The sequence below is a fragment of the Syzygium oleosum genome, unplaced genomic scaffold (assembly GCF_021117445.2).
Source record: "Syzygium oleosum isolate NSW1041296 unplaced genomic scaffold, Sole_v2.1 Sole_v2.04, whole genome shotgun sequence".
Classification (NCBI taxonomy): domain Eukaryota; kingdom Viridiplantae; phylum Streptophyta; class Magnoliopsida; order Myrtales; family Myrtaceae; genus Syzygium; species Syzygium oleosum.
The window spans coordinates 13,617,300-13,633,135 of NW_026607488.1; the positions used below are offsets into that span (position 1 = coordinate 13,617,300).

At 37.1% G+C, this 15,836-nt stretch overlaps 1 protein-coding gene across 3 annotated transcripts in view; it reads left to right on the forward strand.

Moving 5' to 3' along the window:
* The first annotated feature begins 274 nt into the window (after nucleotides 1–274).
* LOC115681848 (protein NUCLEOLAR FACTOR 1-like) overlaps nucleotides 275–15,836 on the forward strand; it is a 30,426-nt gene continuing 14,864 nt past the window's right edge. Inside the window, exons 1-18 of one of the 3 annotated variants that reach the window (XM_030605936.2) lie at nucleotides 275–337; nucleotides 2,173–2,226; nucleotides 2,517–2,624; nucleotides 3,078–3,195; nucleotides 3,782–3,876; nucleotides 4,289–4,475; nucleotides 7,104–7,242; nucleotides 7,794–7,917; nucleotides 8,837–8,937; nucleotides 9,058–9,189; nucleotides 10,266–10,346; nucleotides 12,210–12,397; nucleotides 13,780–13,852; nucleotides 14,378–14,437; nucleotides 14,553–14,591; nucleotides 14,692–14,780; nucleotides 14,877–14,941; nucleotides 15,452–15,498. In XM_030605936.2, coding sequence (XP_030461796.1) covers nucleotides 2,199–2,226; nucleotides 2,517–2,624; nucleotides 3,078–3,195; nucleotides 3,782–3,876; nucleotides 4,289–4,475; nucleotides 7,104–7,242; nucleotides 7,794–7,917; nucleotides 8,837–8,937; nucleotides 9,058–9,189; nucleotides 10,266–10,346; nucleotides 12,210–12,397; nucleotides 13,780–13,852; nucleotides 14,378–14,437; nucleotides 14,553–14,591; nucleotides 14,692–14,780; nucleotides 14,877–14,941; nucleotides 15,452–15,498 — 1,674 coding nt within the window. In that variant the 5' untranslated portion in view covers nucleotides 275–337; nucleotides 2,173–2,198. The other 2 variants (XM_056310701.1, XM_056310702.1) reach the window with 2 other exon arrangements.

The window sequence follows — 15,836 nt, forward strand, 5'->3', positions numbered from 1 at the left end:
CATTAACCCTTGATTTTAGTCATGTCGGGCCGAGAATGTTTGCTTGGGCTTGGGCCTATCTTTTGGGCTTGATTTTATTTATGTACGGGCCGGGTTCAACCTCTCAAGGGGAGAGCTCGGGTTAAACACATAACAATCCTCTCATAATTCTTTTTTTTTTTTTTAAATTTGAATAAATTTTAAATGGTTTTACTTCTCCTTTTTTTTTTCGGAAAATTGTTCACTTCAAAACAGCGTGAACGAGTAGCTCTCTCTTCTTCTGTCTGCCGCCTCCTCGCCGCCGCCGCCGCTCTGCCGCTCGTATCCCAACCTCGCGCCGCCGCCGTCAGATTGAGAGGTTCGTCTCTCTCCGTCTCTGCGCACCGAGTCTCCACTTCCCGGCCAGATTGCAGCTCTGTCCTGTGTCGGCCAGGTTGTGCGCGTCCGTCGATTCTTCTTCGGTCCTTGGGTAGAGAGAAAGCGTCGTGCTTGAATGATAATCAGGGCGACGATTTCTTCTCGCGTGCGAAGGACTAGGATGTCTGCTCGGTTGCCCCGGGCTGTTGCTTTTTACTGTTTTTTATGTCCGATTTCGATGCTTCTCTTGTAGTACGAGGAATCTTTGGTATCTGGGGGGCATCAGTGGGGGGCAATGCAGGTCGGCCTGTTTTGCCCCGGGGAGATGGGGATGAGAATGTAATGCTTGCTCTGAAGGGTGTGCTGTGTGGGGGCACTAGTGATGATTTGCGCGCGGGGGCAGCGGCGGCGAGACTTTGCTCGCGGATCCTGACCGGGCCGCCCTGTGGCCGTCCCAAACTGTGTCTGTTCTCCGTTCGAACTGCTTCTACTCGTAGTGTACACTATGGCTGTTAATTTCATTGTTGCCCGCGTCTTCCAATATCGCATCTGCTGCTGATGTATCACTTGAGTGTTGCTGGCCCTGCTCTCGCCTGCATTTGTGGCTCTAGCAGTCGCAAGCAGCGTGGCTCGTTTTCGCTTGGCTAGTTTAAATTTTAGTTACTTGTCTTTGTTTTTCTTTTTTATAGTCTTAAGGCAATATGACCTATTACACAACATGAGGCAAGCTGGCGGATTATTTATAGAGGGGATTAATCACGTTTGGTTCGTCTTCTTTCTACCTGGAGTATCTATTATGGAAATTAAATGGATTTTTGTAGAAGAATGTGGCGGTTGGTTTGACCCAACAAGGGTTGACGCTGAATATTGTTGATTGCTTTCCGCCATGGTCAAGCTGTGGTTATTTTTGTCTCATTTGTGGTGGTTTTTGTTGGCAATTAGAATTTTCTTGGTTATGCATTTTTGTAGGAAGACTATTGCTTGGTTGTTACTTAGCGTTACTGAGGTATATAGTGGTTTCGCTGCCAAGCTGACTCTGCATTTTGTTGATTTAGTGGGCAAGTGCATAGGTTTTGTGAAGGAGGCGGACTTTGTGCTTGGAAAAATTCTATTTCTCCGGCATTCGTGCATTGCTGGTAGACATTCAGTATGTGGTTCTAGCTTAGAAAGTGAAGGCGGTGCTTATGATATTACTCTAATTGAAAAGGACAAGTTCAATGCTTGTATAGTATCATGACTATAGTACTAAAAAATGTACTGAGGTACTCCTAAGATTATATAATTCATGTTAACAGATTGTAATGACTAAATAACTAGTAGTGGCAACCATTAAGAAGACCATTGTTTTCACAAAGCGTTTCCTACGAACAATTGGAGCCTAATGACGGAATTTACGGCAATGCTAATCACTATGGATGAATAATCTAGAGCACCAAGGATGTAAAATGACCTAAGACATTAACAGCATTTTCTGCTCTATCTCTCTGATTTTAATGGTTGCCAAATGGACGAAAGTATTTATTTTCTTTAAACAAGGGAAAACCACCCTACTAAAAACCAAGCCCATTTTAGATGAGGATGCTATGATTTTTAATTCACTTCATACTATGGGAAGTCCATGATATTTCTTTCGGCATAAGTTGATGCTAGCCTGTCTATCCTAAAGGGTTGGGATTCAACAATTGCTTCCCCACATATTTGTTCCTGCAACTATATTTTCTGTCTTTCATGCTGTTGTTTGTATGGGGAATTTTAATTTATTACCAATGTGTTGTTTTCTTGAAAAGTAGTTCACTGTTGGTAAAATTCGACTGAAACTCTTTATGCATCTGTCAGTGATCGGAGGTGTCTTTCTGATCCCCATGGGCAAGAGAAATCGTCAGAAGCATGGTACATTTCTCTGGCTATATCTTGTTTTTATGCTTAACACGCTTTAAGATAGTTGATTGCCTACAACAGTTTATCCAAGAGAAGGTTTTCGATAAGTTATAGATTGCAATAGTCTGTTTGCATTACATTATTCTCCTTTCGGCTCTCCCTTATTTCTAAATTTGGTCTCACAACTTTAATCATTCTCTCTTTTGTCTTATTCACATTTAGTTTTCCTTTTATGTTTGGGTTGTCAAGTTCTTTACAGCGAAGCTGAAGCGTATTGTTGTTTACTTTGTACTGTAAAGCAGGATTTAAGAAACCCAAGACCCCTGAGATATCTGAAGATGGTGGAATTGTGAGAAAGAAGCATAAGGTTGAAGAACACACTTCACAAAGGATATCTCCTGATCCTGCAGGCATGTGAATGCAGCTTTATTACTATAATATGCATAAATAAACATCTTTGGAAGTTTTCATTATCAAACTATTCATTCTATAATGTGCTTTTTAATTTTCAGTCAACTACTGTTCTTTTCTTCTCTAACATTCTTTTTTAAGTAATTTCAAGGACTTGTTTAGATACGGCACTCCTCTATGTCATCTCATGAAGCCTTAGTAGAAATTATTCACACTTCATATGAGATTTAGTTGTAGAAATTTCCTTCATCAGGATATCTCTTACTTTTTTTTTGGTTGAAATAGGATATCTCTTACTTGATGACTCTATCTATGCTTGACATGAGATATGAGACCAGCATCCTTGAGGATCAGTTAGTAGACCTTCAATCTAGTTTAAATTGAATGGTTGTAAGTGAATTGGATATTCTACCTTAAATTTAGTATAATTATACTGCTATCACTTGCCGCAGAACTCAGTAATGTGGATAACGATGATGAAGCAGTTTATAAAGAGCCTTCTGCCTATGACAATTTGTTAGTGACTCTGGGGTCTAGCGGCAAATATTTCTCTGATGCTTATAGAAGAAGGTAATGGTACTATTCTTCCTTCCTCCCTTCTTTCCCTCGGTGGAATCAATTGCAAGATAGATGTTCTTACTACATTTTTGCTGAGGGCATCAGACAATATTGCTAGTCGTACTATCATATCGTAGTGTACATGGGTGATTATATCTGGGTAAGATGTCCGTATCTGTGGTTTTTTGTAGATTAAATGTCGCTGCCACTCGTGCAATGTGAAATAAGTTTCATTAGATATTTACTGCACAACAGCATGTCTTTCTGGTGAAAATATAGGAATAACCAAAAAGAGTATAGAAGATCACTTTGGAAATGACTTCACAGAAAGAGTGTTTATTAAACAGGTCTCAAGGAAAAATAGAAAAGAAAATATGGTGGAAACTTTTTTTATTTTTTTATTTGAGTTTTGACCCATGGTAACTCATTACTCGTAAAGCAAAATGTGTTTCATGCCCTCCTACAACCTAAAAGTTCACAATCTTTCATACAAGTGAACTTTTGGATGGTTTATAGCATTGGATTTATGTTCCTAGTCTAGTTGTCATTCTTGGACACTAACAGAGTTTTTGCTGCTGGAAACTCTTACTGTGAACAGACAGAGAGAAGAAGAAGGTAAAAGTGACAGTGAAGAAAGTGAGTATGATGATTCTGATTCACTTAGTGGATCTGGCCGGGATGATTCTGAAAGAGGTGAAAGCTTAAACTTTAAGTATTGCACATATTTATGAGAGTTCCATGTCTTTAAATTCCATAGCTTAAACTAACTTAAAGATTTTGAACTTGTATTTAAGTTCCTGGTTTTGATTTTTCTTGTACACATATATCTTACTTAACCATTTTAGAATTTAAAGCATGGACTTTAAGATTGTGCTAAACCCTGTGGAATAGTTCTCGACTCTAGACCAGGAATTTACAGCTCTGTTCTCTATGGCTTTGATATCATTACAATTTTTTTTATGTTTTAGGAGCGTAGTATTTGAAAGCCTCAAAACCAGCGTTCAAATATTCAAATTTGAAGGGTAGAAATAGCGGCACATGATGGCCCTAGCATGGGTTGCGAAACCTTTTCTCTTTTAACTTGTATTTCATGCTTGGCTTGTAGGAACTGACGATGAGTCCCCTAAGATTGATGCTAGGGAAAGTATAATAGAAAAGTTTGGTGTAGTTGGTGCTGGAGAGGAGGGTGAAGATGCTGAAATGGAGAATGATCGAGAGACATCTGAGTCTGAGCAAGAGCATGAATTAGACATCCATTCTAATGCTGCTGTTGAGGCATCAGGCATTGTGAGGTTTGTTGACAAAAAAGTCTCCATTCAATAACTGAATATCTTTGTTTGGTTGTATTTTATTTATTGGGACTTATAAGTGGTCACATGAATTTCGATGTACTTGTACGGTGTAGGCACCCCTTGGCCCCATATAATGATTCTTTCTGTAAAAATGGTGGTAACATGCCTGTACATTGTACAGTTTCATTAGTGAGCATTACTTTATATAAGTCATATGTTATAGGAGCTTTTGTCTTCCCAAATATGATGGCTTGTCACATGGACTTCTCATTTCCTCGAAACCACGGATTAATGCTTGTTGACTTATCTGAATGAAGATCATCTATTTCAGCTTTATTCTTGAAGCCCAGGTGCAATATTATGTATTGAATTTGAGCTAGCTGTTTGTGAAAAATTTTAATTTGAATATTTAGCTTCTGCTATGTTGCGGGCTGCTGCATGCATATGATTGATTGAAGTTGTGGTTTAGTGGGAAAAGGGGAAGAAGAAGAGTCATTGAAAAGTGAAGGTTGCAGTTTGTGCTAGCTTCCTGTTCCTTTAGTTATATATATATATATATATATATATATATATATATATATATATATATATCAATGTGCTATTAAATACGGGATATTTTAAAATATAATACCGGTCAGCACTCATAGAAAGAACAGGATACCATTATCAAGGAGCAATCTTGGAACTCTGTCGTCCAGCCAGGGATCAAACAATTCACAGTTTGGAGAACATTACTTTAATTCAGGTCTTGCATGCAGTCAAAAGTGATGTAAGATACAAAATATGTAGGGAGAAGAAGAGTAGACTTGCTGTTACTCCTTATAATTTTAATTTGTTGTAATTGGGGTATTCCTTGTTGACGTTTTATCTTTTACAGGGGCTTGTAAAGCAGTCTTGGTTACACACACACACCCCTCTCATGTGTTTCCTTGTCCAAGTGCTTATATGCTTTATGTGGTCGAACTTGTGCTAGCCTATTGTCTTTTCTTTAAATAATATAGCATCAGTCTGCGCTCAAGTAAATACAATAATAATTTCTTGTCCCTGTCAATATGTTTTCTTCAAGTAAATGCATCTTATATATGCATATGCTCAGACACATTCTTGCAAGTGTCTGTGTAGAATTCATATGTGATCTGCTTGCTATAAAAATAAATTCTTGAATTTCCTGAAGGTAAGGCAAGATACCAGATTAATTTTCTGGGTAGATTAATGGTTTTGTGTAGACAACATGGCATTTACCTGGAGTTTTTGCCTCGTATGAACAACATAACAGATATGTGGGGCGAGCTGTTTAAAGTGGGTTGTCAATGAAGTTGCTAAAGTGATATTTTGGCATTGACCTGCTGGTCATGATTGGATTTAGCTCTCTTGAATTTTTCCATAGTTCTTCTCCCTCGCCAGCAAGGATATCTCGTTTGTATTATTTGCAAAAATAAGTGCCTTCACATGAACATGGCCATGTTTCTTAGTAAACTATATCTAGGAGCCCCCTTAAATTATTTCAGGTACCACAGTACCATTGAATGATTAGACCTTGAGGTGCCCAATTTGGCGGATCTCCCACAAATAGTTTTTCTTTAGTGCCTACTGATTTAGCTTTTCGAAGAATTTTCTATATTTTCTGGCTTACTAGTTAGGATATTTGGCTGTAATTTTGGTGTTTCATATACTGCAATGTTCCATGGCCTGGTGTGTACTTTCCTGTGCTTTTTGTGTAACCAGCTGAGGCATAGACTTTCCCAGATTTTTCTTGAGAAGGAGAGGAATATATTAGTGAAAGTTATTTGAATCACTCAGCATTTATAACAAAATGGTTTTATTGGACAAGATCATGTAAGGAAATTTATTTCTGATTCGACTTACAAAAGTTCCACTGGCTTACAAAATAATTTATTTGGGGGAGAGACAGAACAGGCTCTTTTTGAAGGTGAAAGTTATTTGAATCACTCAACATTTATAACACAATGGTTTTATTTAACAAGATCATATAAGGGAAACTTATTTCTGATTCAACCTATAAAAGTTCCGCTGGCTTACAACAAAATTTTTTTTTGGGAGAGAGAGAACAGGCTCTTTTTGAAGGTGGTGCTAGGTTGTCAACCTTCGCTTAAAGCCAGAAGCCAAGAAGCTCTAGAGTCCTTACCATCTTCTTTTCGACTTATAATTGTGGCTTCTATAAAAACTCGTGATATGCTAAAAGGTTTAAGATGGTTCAGAAAAAGTCAAATATCTCTCTGTCTTTAGAGTGAGTTTTTCAAATTAAAGCATCTTCAAATAAGCCTTAGTTGCTCATGAAAGAAAAAAGTTACTTGAGCAGAAGTCGAGGCTACAGCCAAGTGCTGAAAGCCACATATAAACCAAAAAAGCTGCAACCAAAAGATCAAAATCCATTCCCAACTGGCTTAAGTGTCCGAAACTGACTTATCAGCAGCTGTTGGAAGGAGAGTTCATTTTGTGGATGTGTCAAATGTGACTAACTTAATGTTCTCTAAAAGATGATGCTGTAGATGTTGGCCGACTGTTATCTATACTGGACTTATATATGCTCATTTTGTTTTTCCCCCTGTTTGTTGTTATTTCTGACCTAGTTTGTTCATTGACCTTGAATTTTCTTTTTGGGTGCAGTTCATACGCTATGCACTTGGGTCATCAGATATCAAAAGGAGAGATTGATGAATTGTCAAAAAAACGATGGAAATATAAATGGGAGGTGTCTGCTGCTGAAAACTGCAAGTGGGTAGGAACTGGAGAGTGCTTTATGAAGGTGTGCCTTTTATATGACCTGCACATTTTTGCTTATTTCTGAGAGTTATAACCACCAATATATCTTTTTAAACTTCTTGTTGACAAGCCTACTATTTTAGACCTTCTTTGTTAAAATTCTGCATTGAGGTAAATGACATTAGTAGCAAAGAAGTGAAGGGGATAAAAAAGGAGTTGATTGCAAACCTTATTTATTTCTTTCATCGTTTCTTGCTTTTTGACAAGAGACAGCTTTGCCTAGTAGCTATAGGCCTGCTATGTTGAGACAGTATTAGAATTCACTTCATATTTCCCAAACGGAGAATTGATACTGAAAAGGCACATTCGAGAAGTCATTTGAGGATCACATCTCAAATGACATCTAGTTGCATGAGTTGTGTTGGTGTGGTTACTAGTTTTAACATTACTTTCTTCTTCTAATGTATTGTGTCGTTTATATGCATACATTTTCTGGGTTTTTGAACATTAATAAATTTTTAAGGCATTTGATGTTGCTTGTATGCGCTTTCTTTGCAAATTAATACACAACCTAATATAAATTTTGCTTTGTAGGATGACAACTTAAAACCTGGGTATGGTCTGAAGCCAAGCTTGTATAGATGCTGGTTAAATATCTATGAGATGTCTGGAGGCAGTGATTTTCATACGTCAAAAGAAAGATTGTTCTTTTCCCTCTGTAAGTTGGGATCCTGTAGTTCTTTTTCACTGTTTTTCTGGATTTATTATAATCATTGAATTTTTTTTATAATTCCTTCATGTTTGTCGATCTCTTTTTCCTTCAATGCTTTGTGTTTCTTTGGTCAGCTCCTTCAATGCCTTTTTTATTAATCATGGCTGTTTGCGGCAACTTTTTTGGTTATCCCAAACCTGATATACTATATAGCGTCCACACCAGTGGAAGAAGAGAAGGGGGGGGGGGGGGGTGGGGGGAGAGAGAGAGAGAGAGAGAGAGAGATGTGCTTGGTGGTGGTCTGCAGCATTTAATGCCAATGATTGTACAGCATAGTTGGGTTGGCTATTGTTACTGCAATTTTGTGTACTTGTATTTGCATTTCTTGTTTAAAAACTTTGCATTGTTTATTCTTTTGTTTGTACATTCTTTATTCTGAGTTTATGTGGGTGAAGATGATTAGCTTACCACCTTCTCATGCCCCTAAAATTTCTCAAAATCCTAAAAATCTCCCTGGAATTAAATTTTTTGCTTTGTGTTTTTATAGCCAAAAGTCACCACCATTCTGTTTGTAGTAAAGTTGAGGTTGATTGACAATTTAAACTCCTCGGTCTGGATGTGTAAGTCGTCTGATTGCCTCAGCACGTTTGAGTTGCTGGTCCATTTAATAACCTAGCAAATCCCTTTCTTGCGTTTGGTTATGTGTGGCGAAATGATAAGCAATCCCACTGTCTCCTTAGTTTTTTTTCTCTTTCTCCTCTCCTTTGTCATCTCTTGTGCTTTGTTTTTCAGTTATAACAGAATATTGTTTTGTTTACCTCCGTGTGTACTTGAATGTACCAGGCTTTTGTCTTCGATGAATTTACATCACCAGTGGGCAATAACTATGATAATTTGAAATACTCAAATTACTTATATATTTTAGGCAACAGCTATCGAGATATACTGAACTGCAACAAGAGGCCCTTTTATCACAAGGGCAATGGAGAAGACTCAAGTACCATGGACGCATACATCATGCATTCTGTGCGTGCCTACCTTCCCCGTACTCGATCTTTTGATTTTCTTTTGTTGAGAAATCGGTCTTTTTTTCCTTTTTAAGTCGTAGTATTATAACCTTTACAGTTTGTGGGATGTGTTTGACAGTTGAATCATATATTCAGAACAAGAGATATCGTGACTCGAAATGATAGAAAAATGGCCAAACACCAAGAAACAGCGAAGGATGAAATACTTTCTGGTGGTGAATTCCTTGATCATGGCTTCACTCGTCCCAAGGTATACTGACAAATGTCACTTCTGCTTTGCATGTTCCAGATTTAGTTGAGTTATTTATAGATCAAAATGTTGGAAATCCAGTCACCAAATGTGTATCTATTTCATTTTAGTTGGGCTTCGTTTTTTTGTGATATGACCTTTAGTCACTTTGACCTTCTTTAGTCATAGCTCTTAGTAGTAATGCTATGTATTGTGAGTTTACTACTAGGGACTTTTACTTAGGCTTTTTGAGACTAGTTTTGAAGGTTCATTGTACTAAGGAGGCAATTTAGGATATTTATACTTATCTTGGCATAAGCCAATGAGTTGGACACAAGTACTTTCAGGGAATCAACTACGGTTGGGTGTTCCTGCCCCTCTTGCTATGACTTGCTCATAACCTCTTAATTATACTACCCTGCTTGTGTTCGGATTTCTGGGTCTCTCTCTGTCTCTGTCTGTCTGGTTCTCTTTCTCTGTGTGCAGCATCCAGCTAATGTAATGCAAGTTTTGCCCTGAAAGAGCTGTCGCCGTGAATTTTGATGATTTGTGGAATTATTATCGAAATGTACCTTCTATTTTTAATCATTTTTCATGGTGATGCTTAAAATGAGTTGGTAGTAGTGAAATAATTGTTTTCGTTTGACATAGGGCAGTCTATAGGTACTTACTATATTTTATGACTGCCCTTGCTGCTTACAATGGCTCGAGCAAAATAACTTCTTCTGCTATATAAGAATCTTTTCCCCAGACCTTTCAAAATATCTTTGATATGCATTTCCAGATCCACCAAACTCTTATTTCCAACATGAATCTTGAGTTTGTCGCTGAAAATTCGGTCCTCAATCTTGGAGGCTCATGTGATAGAAATCACGCATTTTGCATTGTGCAAAGCTAATTGTGTGTGTTTCTTTGCCCTTTGAATAAATGGTTAGTTTGTTCGTTTCCTTTCTGTGTTGGTTTTGGTGAGCTAATGAATACAACTTTGTTTTCTTTCCCTTTAAGAAAACAAAACTTTGTCGTCCACTCACACATATACTTTGTCCTTATGTTAGGTTTTTAACTTGGTTGATTTGCTTTTTCATAATGCTTTACAGGTTTTGATCCTTTTGCCACTTCGTAACATTGCATTTCGAGTTGTTAAGAGGCTAATACAGCTGACACCTTCAAATCACAAGGTACAATTTAAGTTTGTTTATTGAAGTTGTTGACCTAGTGTTGAAAATTCTACAGTTGATTTTGCTGCATTGTATTTTATAAGTGACGAAAATTCAAACCATTGGGCCAAAAAATCAAAATATCTATTTTTGAATTAAGATCTAAAGATTGTTACCCTCTTACAGTTCACAGTATTATCCTAGACACGACTATAATGTGTCCATCACAATTTGGCATTTTGATACCTTATAAGTTTTTTGACAGTGATATACCAAGTTAAAGGTAAAAAGAGAATCATTCAAGTTCTGAACAATGACAATAGACACTCATGAAAATGTAAATGGTTTTAGTCTTCATTCAAGTTCAAACTGTCCTATTACTGTCTCCTGTAGTCCACTGCAGTTGTCATTTTGATTTTAGTTTCTTTGTATAACTCTCATCATAAACAGAACCATAGAGATTGAGTCTGATGCATCATTGTCAAGAACTATTTAGCTCCCCTCCCATCTCTTTTCTCTCACAATTTGAATAAGAGGAACTATGAGTTATGTTTGTCGTGTTTTATGTATTTTATTTAGAGTGGAGTTGGAATTTTGCTATGAGTACATTACACCCGGTCATGGAGTCAACAGATCTTTTAATGGTGGGATTTGCCATCGCTTAAATTTAAATAATAAAAAGAAACATCATAATCACTTTACATTTATATTTCTTCCTCATTGTCAATTATTCTAGCACTTTTACTTTTTCTTGATAATAATAATAATATTATTTTTATTTTTATAATAATAATATTACTATCATTATTATTAATGTGTTGCTGCATTACATGGGTACCTTGCTACTCCAAATGTTTAGTGGCTACTTAAACAAAAGAAGTTGAAACAACGAGGAAAGTGGTCAAACAGAAAGATAATCAGTTGAGTGAACATTTAAAATGGGCCAAAATTACACAATGCCATCAATACATAGAAAGAAATAAAAGGAAATGCACGTGAAGTATGGCAGAGCGATCAGGAAAAGATAAGGTTAAGGTCTCTATGAAGAGAAACAGCTAAAAAGAATAAGAACAAATGTCCAGAAAATCTCTACCTTAGTAGTTTTTATAACGAATATCCCAAACTTCAAAACTTAATTTTTTGGTATCAAATATAGTTTCCATTGCTTCAGTGAATAAGAGTGCTGTTAAATTGCTGATGTGGTGATTCAGGGCTAACCTGGCACCATGTAAGGCTGACGTGGAGCCACATCATACCTATATCTCACAAAATATTACAGAAATCAAAAAATTAACCTGTAGAATTTTGAAAATTAAAGAAAATAAAGCGAAAAGTATAGAGAGGGTAGGTGGTCCATTCAGCAAACATTGCTGCCTTGTCGAATCATGCCAGTCCATGACCAGGGTCACACCACCCTCACCTGGGCTAGTCAAGGCCTGATGTGACCCTTGTGAACTAAGGCAAGGCTTGTGCAGCACTTGCCCGGCCTTCTGCAGGACCTTGACTCAACCACAGTGAGGGTCGCAACCCTATCATATTTAAAAATTCAATAATATTAAAAAAATTTGTGTTTTTCCATGAAATATGACTGGTTTACCTTGGCGTCTGGCATGAGTCATTATCTTGCCTCAACCAAATGATTTACAGAAGCAGATCCCTATCATAGCGTGTGCTAGACAAGGAGGGGCTCCTCATTTCCATACTTCTTCCATTTGCCTAAGTGTGTCATGCTTTACATAACTTAGGGTTGGCATACCCTTGGTGCCACTTTGTTTTTAAAGTTTTTTGAAACTGGAAGAGTTCATTCAAGGGCCTTTTCCCCCCCTTTAAATGAAAACCTGTGTCACGTTCTGTTTGAATAATGGAAGCATGGATTGTCCACAGGTTAATGTGGAATACTTGGGACGGTTCTCTGATGATTTTGGTGCTGGAGAGGCTCATGACAATGAGGACATTGAGGTGTTTCAGGATGTCCATGGCTCTGGTCAGAAGTCTTCGAAACCTACTGACTTTCGTGCACTATTTGATGGAAATCCTGATGATCACTTTATGGTTGGAATTAAATTTACAAGGTATATATTTTTCCTTGTAGGGCCAGTTTTTTTTTTTTTTTTAAAGTTCCATACTTTTTCTATTTACTGTGATCATTGTTGATTTTATGAAGTATACCTCTCTGTTGTTTATTTTTTAACATAAATTAGAAAAATTATATGAAAGAGTTTTCCAATGAAAGATTATGATTTGATGACCATAGGGAGGATTTTGCGACATTTTCCACCAAATCATGAAAGCAAGAATATCAGAATGTAACCAAGCCAAGAGAATAAAAGAAGTATGCCAGAATGTAACAATTACAGCAATTGTGGTTTTGATGTTATCTATTTATTTCTTTTTCTTTTATGAGAACCTGCTGAAGGAAGAGCCACTCTGCAACTCATACTGGTCAGTTAACTCTGGCCCTTAGGAAGTACCCTTACCTTGGACTGGGCAAACTTTGCTGGTGTAAATCCCTTGGGCAGGAATCAAATACCTAACATCCAGCTCTTGGGACAAAGCCCTTGCAACCAGGGCAACCCTACAGTGCTGATGCTATTAATTATGTACCTTTTGTTTCAGATGAGGAAAGCCTAGTGGAGAAAAAACTTCTTCATGATCTTTTCCAGACATAAAAAGTGACACTTTTGCTAATCTTAAATAAATTAAAATGTGATACCCTGTAAGACTATTTTCTTGAACACCATTTTTTGTCATTGAAACATTGAGAGTTGGGGCTTGATAATTATTCAGCCTCCTAGGATTATTTTCCCATTTTAACCTATGACAGACATTAGGATCCGTCTTAAGCAGGGTGGTTGTATAGGCCATCTTTCATTTTATAGACTTGGCAGGGTTGTGTATTTTGCAGTTAATTCAACAGTTCATATAATAAAGAACTTCACATTAGTTTCCAGTAAGCAGATGTTCCTAAGGCATGCTAAACTGCTAACTAAACTGTGTCTATCTAAAATGCCTTCTGTTCAAGCAAACTAGAACATGACAATTAATGATTTTCTTTCTCCTTTTCAAATCCCACGGCATAGGATGAAGATCCTCTGTTCCTCTTTCTGGTTTTGGGTTGATTTGCAAAAGAGCGATATATTAGGGCCTTTGTAGGGGAAGAAACTTTTGTTAAGGAACTTATTGAAAATTGGTTAACTTTTTGTATAATGGGGTTTATTCTTGTATGTAAATGCTTTGATTAACATTGTGGATTCCTGGTCTTGCAAATTAGTTTTTTTATGGCTTTTAGCTCTTTTTTGGCTTTGGGCTCATTATGTAAATGAGTTGGCACGCCCTTGGTTCCTGATAGTGATATTTTCTTTACCTTTAAAGAGGAAACATTTTGTTTTCTTTTTAAAAAGATTTATCTGTTCTTTTGGTACTAATCTTCCTGTTTTCTACTAAATTACTACAGGAAAAGCATAAAGCTGTACAGCGACTTCTACACATCTGACATGATTGTAGCTTCTCCTCTCGGTTTGATTACAGTAAGCAAATATTCTCATGCTTAAGGATTATTAAGTTGTTGGAAAGATTTACATTTTCATTTTTTATCACTCCACACTCTTATTGATTGACAATGAAGTCACATACTAGCAAGCATATCAAATTAGAAGGCAGATTTTACTGTTGGCTAATTCTTATTGTCGCTATAAAAGAAGTTATTGCAATTTTAGAACAGCTCCTTTCATCAGATTGGAAGAGGATTGTTCAATTAGGATATGCTGTCTACAAAGATACACATCTAGGAGCCTGTGCTTACATGAGACCTTTTTTATTTCTGTTGGTGAGAATTTCACTCGATAAAATCCAACACATTGAGGTGAACAGCTGATTGGCCAGCCAAACAGGGTTGGCAGCTGTAGAGAAAGAATTATTTTTTAAAATGATCACTTGTGCGTTGGATTGAAAGTTTATTTCTTATGGAATTTTTAATGTTAATGATTGGGCTAATAATAAAGTTTCTTGCTTTTAATAAAGCATGCAATTGACATCGGAACTGTGAATGACAGAAAATTGGGGAGGCTGAGAGAGAGAAGGAGAAAGATGTTAACTACCTATCTTCTATAGAGGTTATTCCTTTTACACATTCTATTTTGCATGTTTGCTGGTGGTTAACTTAATTCTGTTTTTGGAGGCTAGTACAGTTTTTGTCTGTTAAATAAGTGAGGATGTTTTACTCTGCAGATCCTGATCATAGATCACGCAGATGTCATTGCCATGCAGGTACAGCAGGCATCTGCTTTCTTGCTTATGATATATCTTGCATTCCAGAAAAATCTTTAGATTTCAGTGATCTTGACCCATACTGGCTTAAAATTTCCAGAATTGGTCACATGTAAATACTGTGGTTGAGCAGTTGAACTGCTTACCCTCAAAGCAGCACGGAATGGATGTTATGCGCATGAGGCAGTGGTGAGCTATGCAGAGTACTTATTGTGCAGTCTTATTGTTTCTTCTTTCTTTCGTTTAATTAGCCTAAATATGATATTCGTATTTTCTCTTTTCTAGGTACTTGGATGGACATGCAAGGTTTTACCGTCAGTCAATAGTACTTGGTTATTTTTTGAATCCAGGTATGTCAGACCCAAACTCCTTATTTTTTACACTGTCAGATGTCTTCTTCCACAAACACACAGTAGGCAAGTCTTGTGTAAAATAACAGGTAGAAAATATATACAAATTTTTTCCATTGGGGTAAGTTAAATTTAGGTTAATTTCAGCAAAACAACTTTGAAACAAAGAAGGATGTGTGTTATGTAGCTGTAGCCGCACTATTATCACAGTTAGTTTTCTTCATCAGATTTTCCTGTACTTGCTTGGGTCACATGGCCTTCTGCGTTCACTGTGCTCATGCACAAAGTAGCATACAGATGTCGAGTTCTTGTGTGTGAATATGTTCTTGTATGCTCATTACACTGTGGTTAAATTTCACACTCTTTTCTGTTCTGTTCTTTGTGGGTGGTGAGGTTTTGGGGGCTATCAAATTGCTGTCACTCAATGGTTTCAGATGAACAGGGTGGGGAGTAGCTAACTCTTGGATAAATTATATTAGGAGATCTAACCTGACAATAATACTTTTGCAGATATGAATGCTCTGTTCAATCATCACTGCCTTAATTACGAGGGAAAGGTGCGTAGATTTTCTTTCTTAGTAAACTTTTGAGGTGCTTATCAAAGCATTCATGGCCTTTGCTATGTTTAGACCTTTTAATTTGATGCTATGTCTGTGGAGCATGTATATTCTGGTGCTAGAAGGGATGTGAGATATATGCAGTTTTTAAGGTGCCCTGTCTCTTTCGTTCTACTAGTTCTTGGAGCAAACATACTGAAAAATCTTTTGAGATCCAAATTTCTCTTAGAGGGCGATGTCCTTTTGCTGTGGGGATTTAAGTGGAAGTGCAAAGTCTCAATAGCTTTTCTCATAGCGTATTGTTAAGAAGCATGAATTGTCTTTGTTTTCATTTCTCT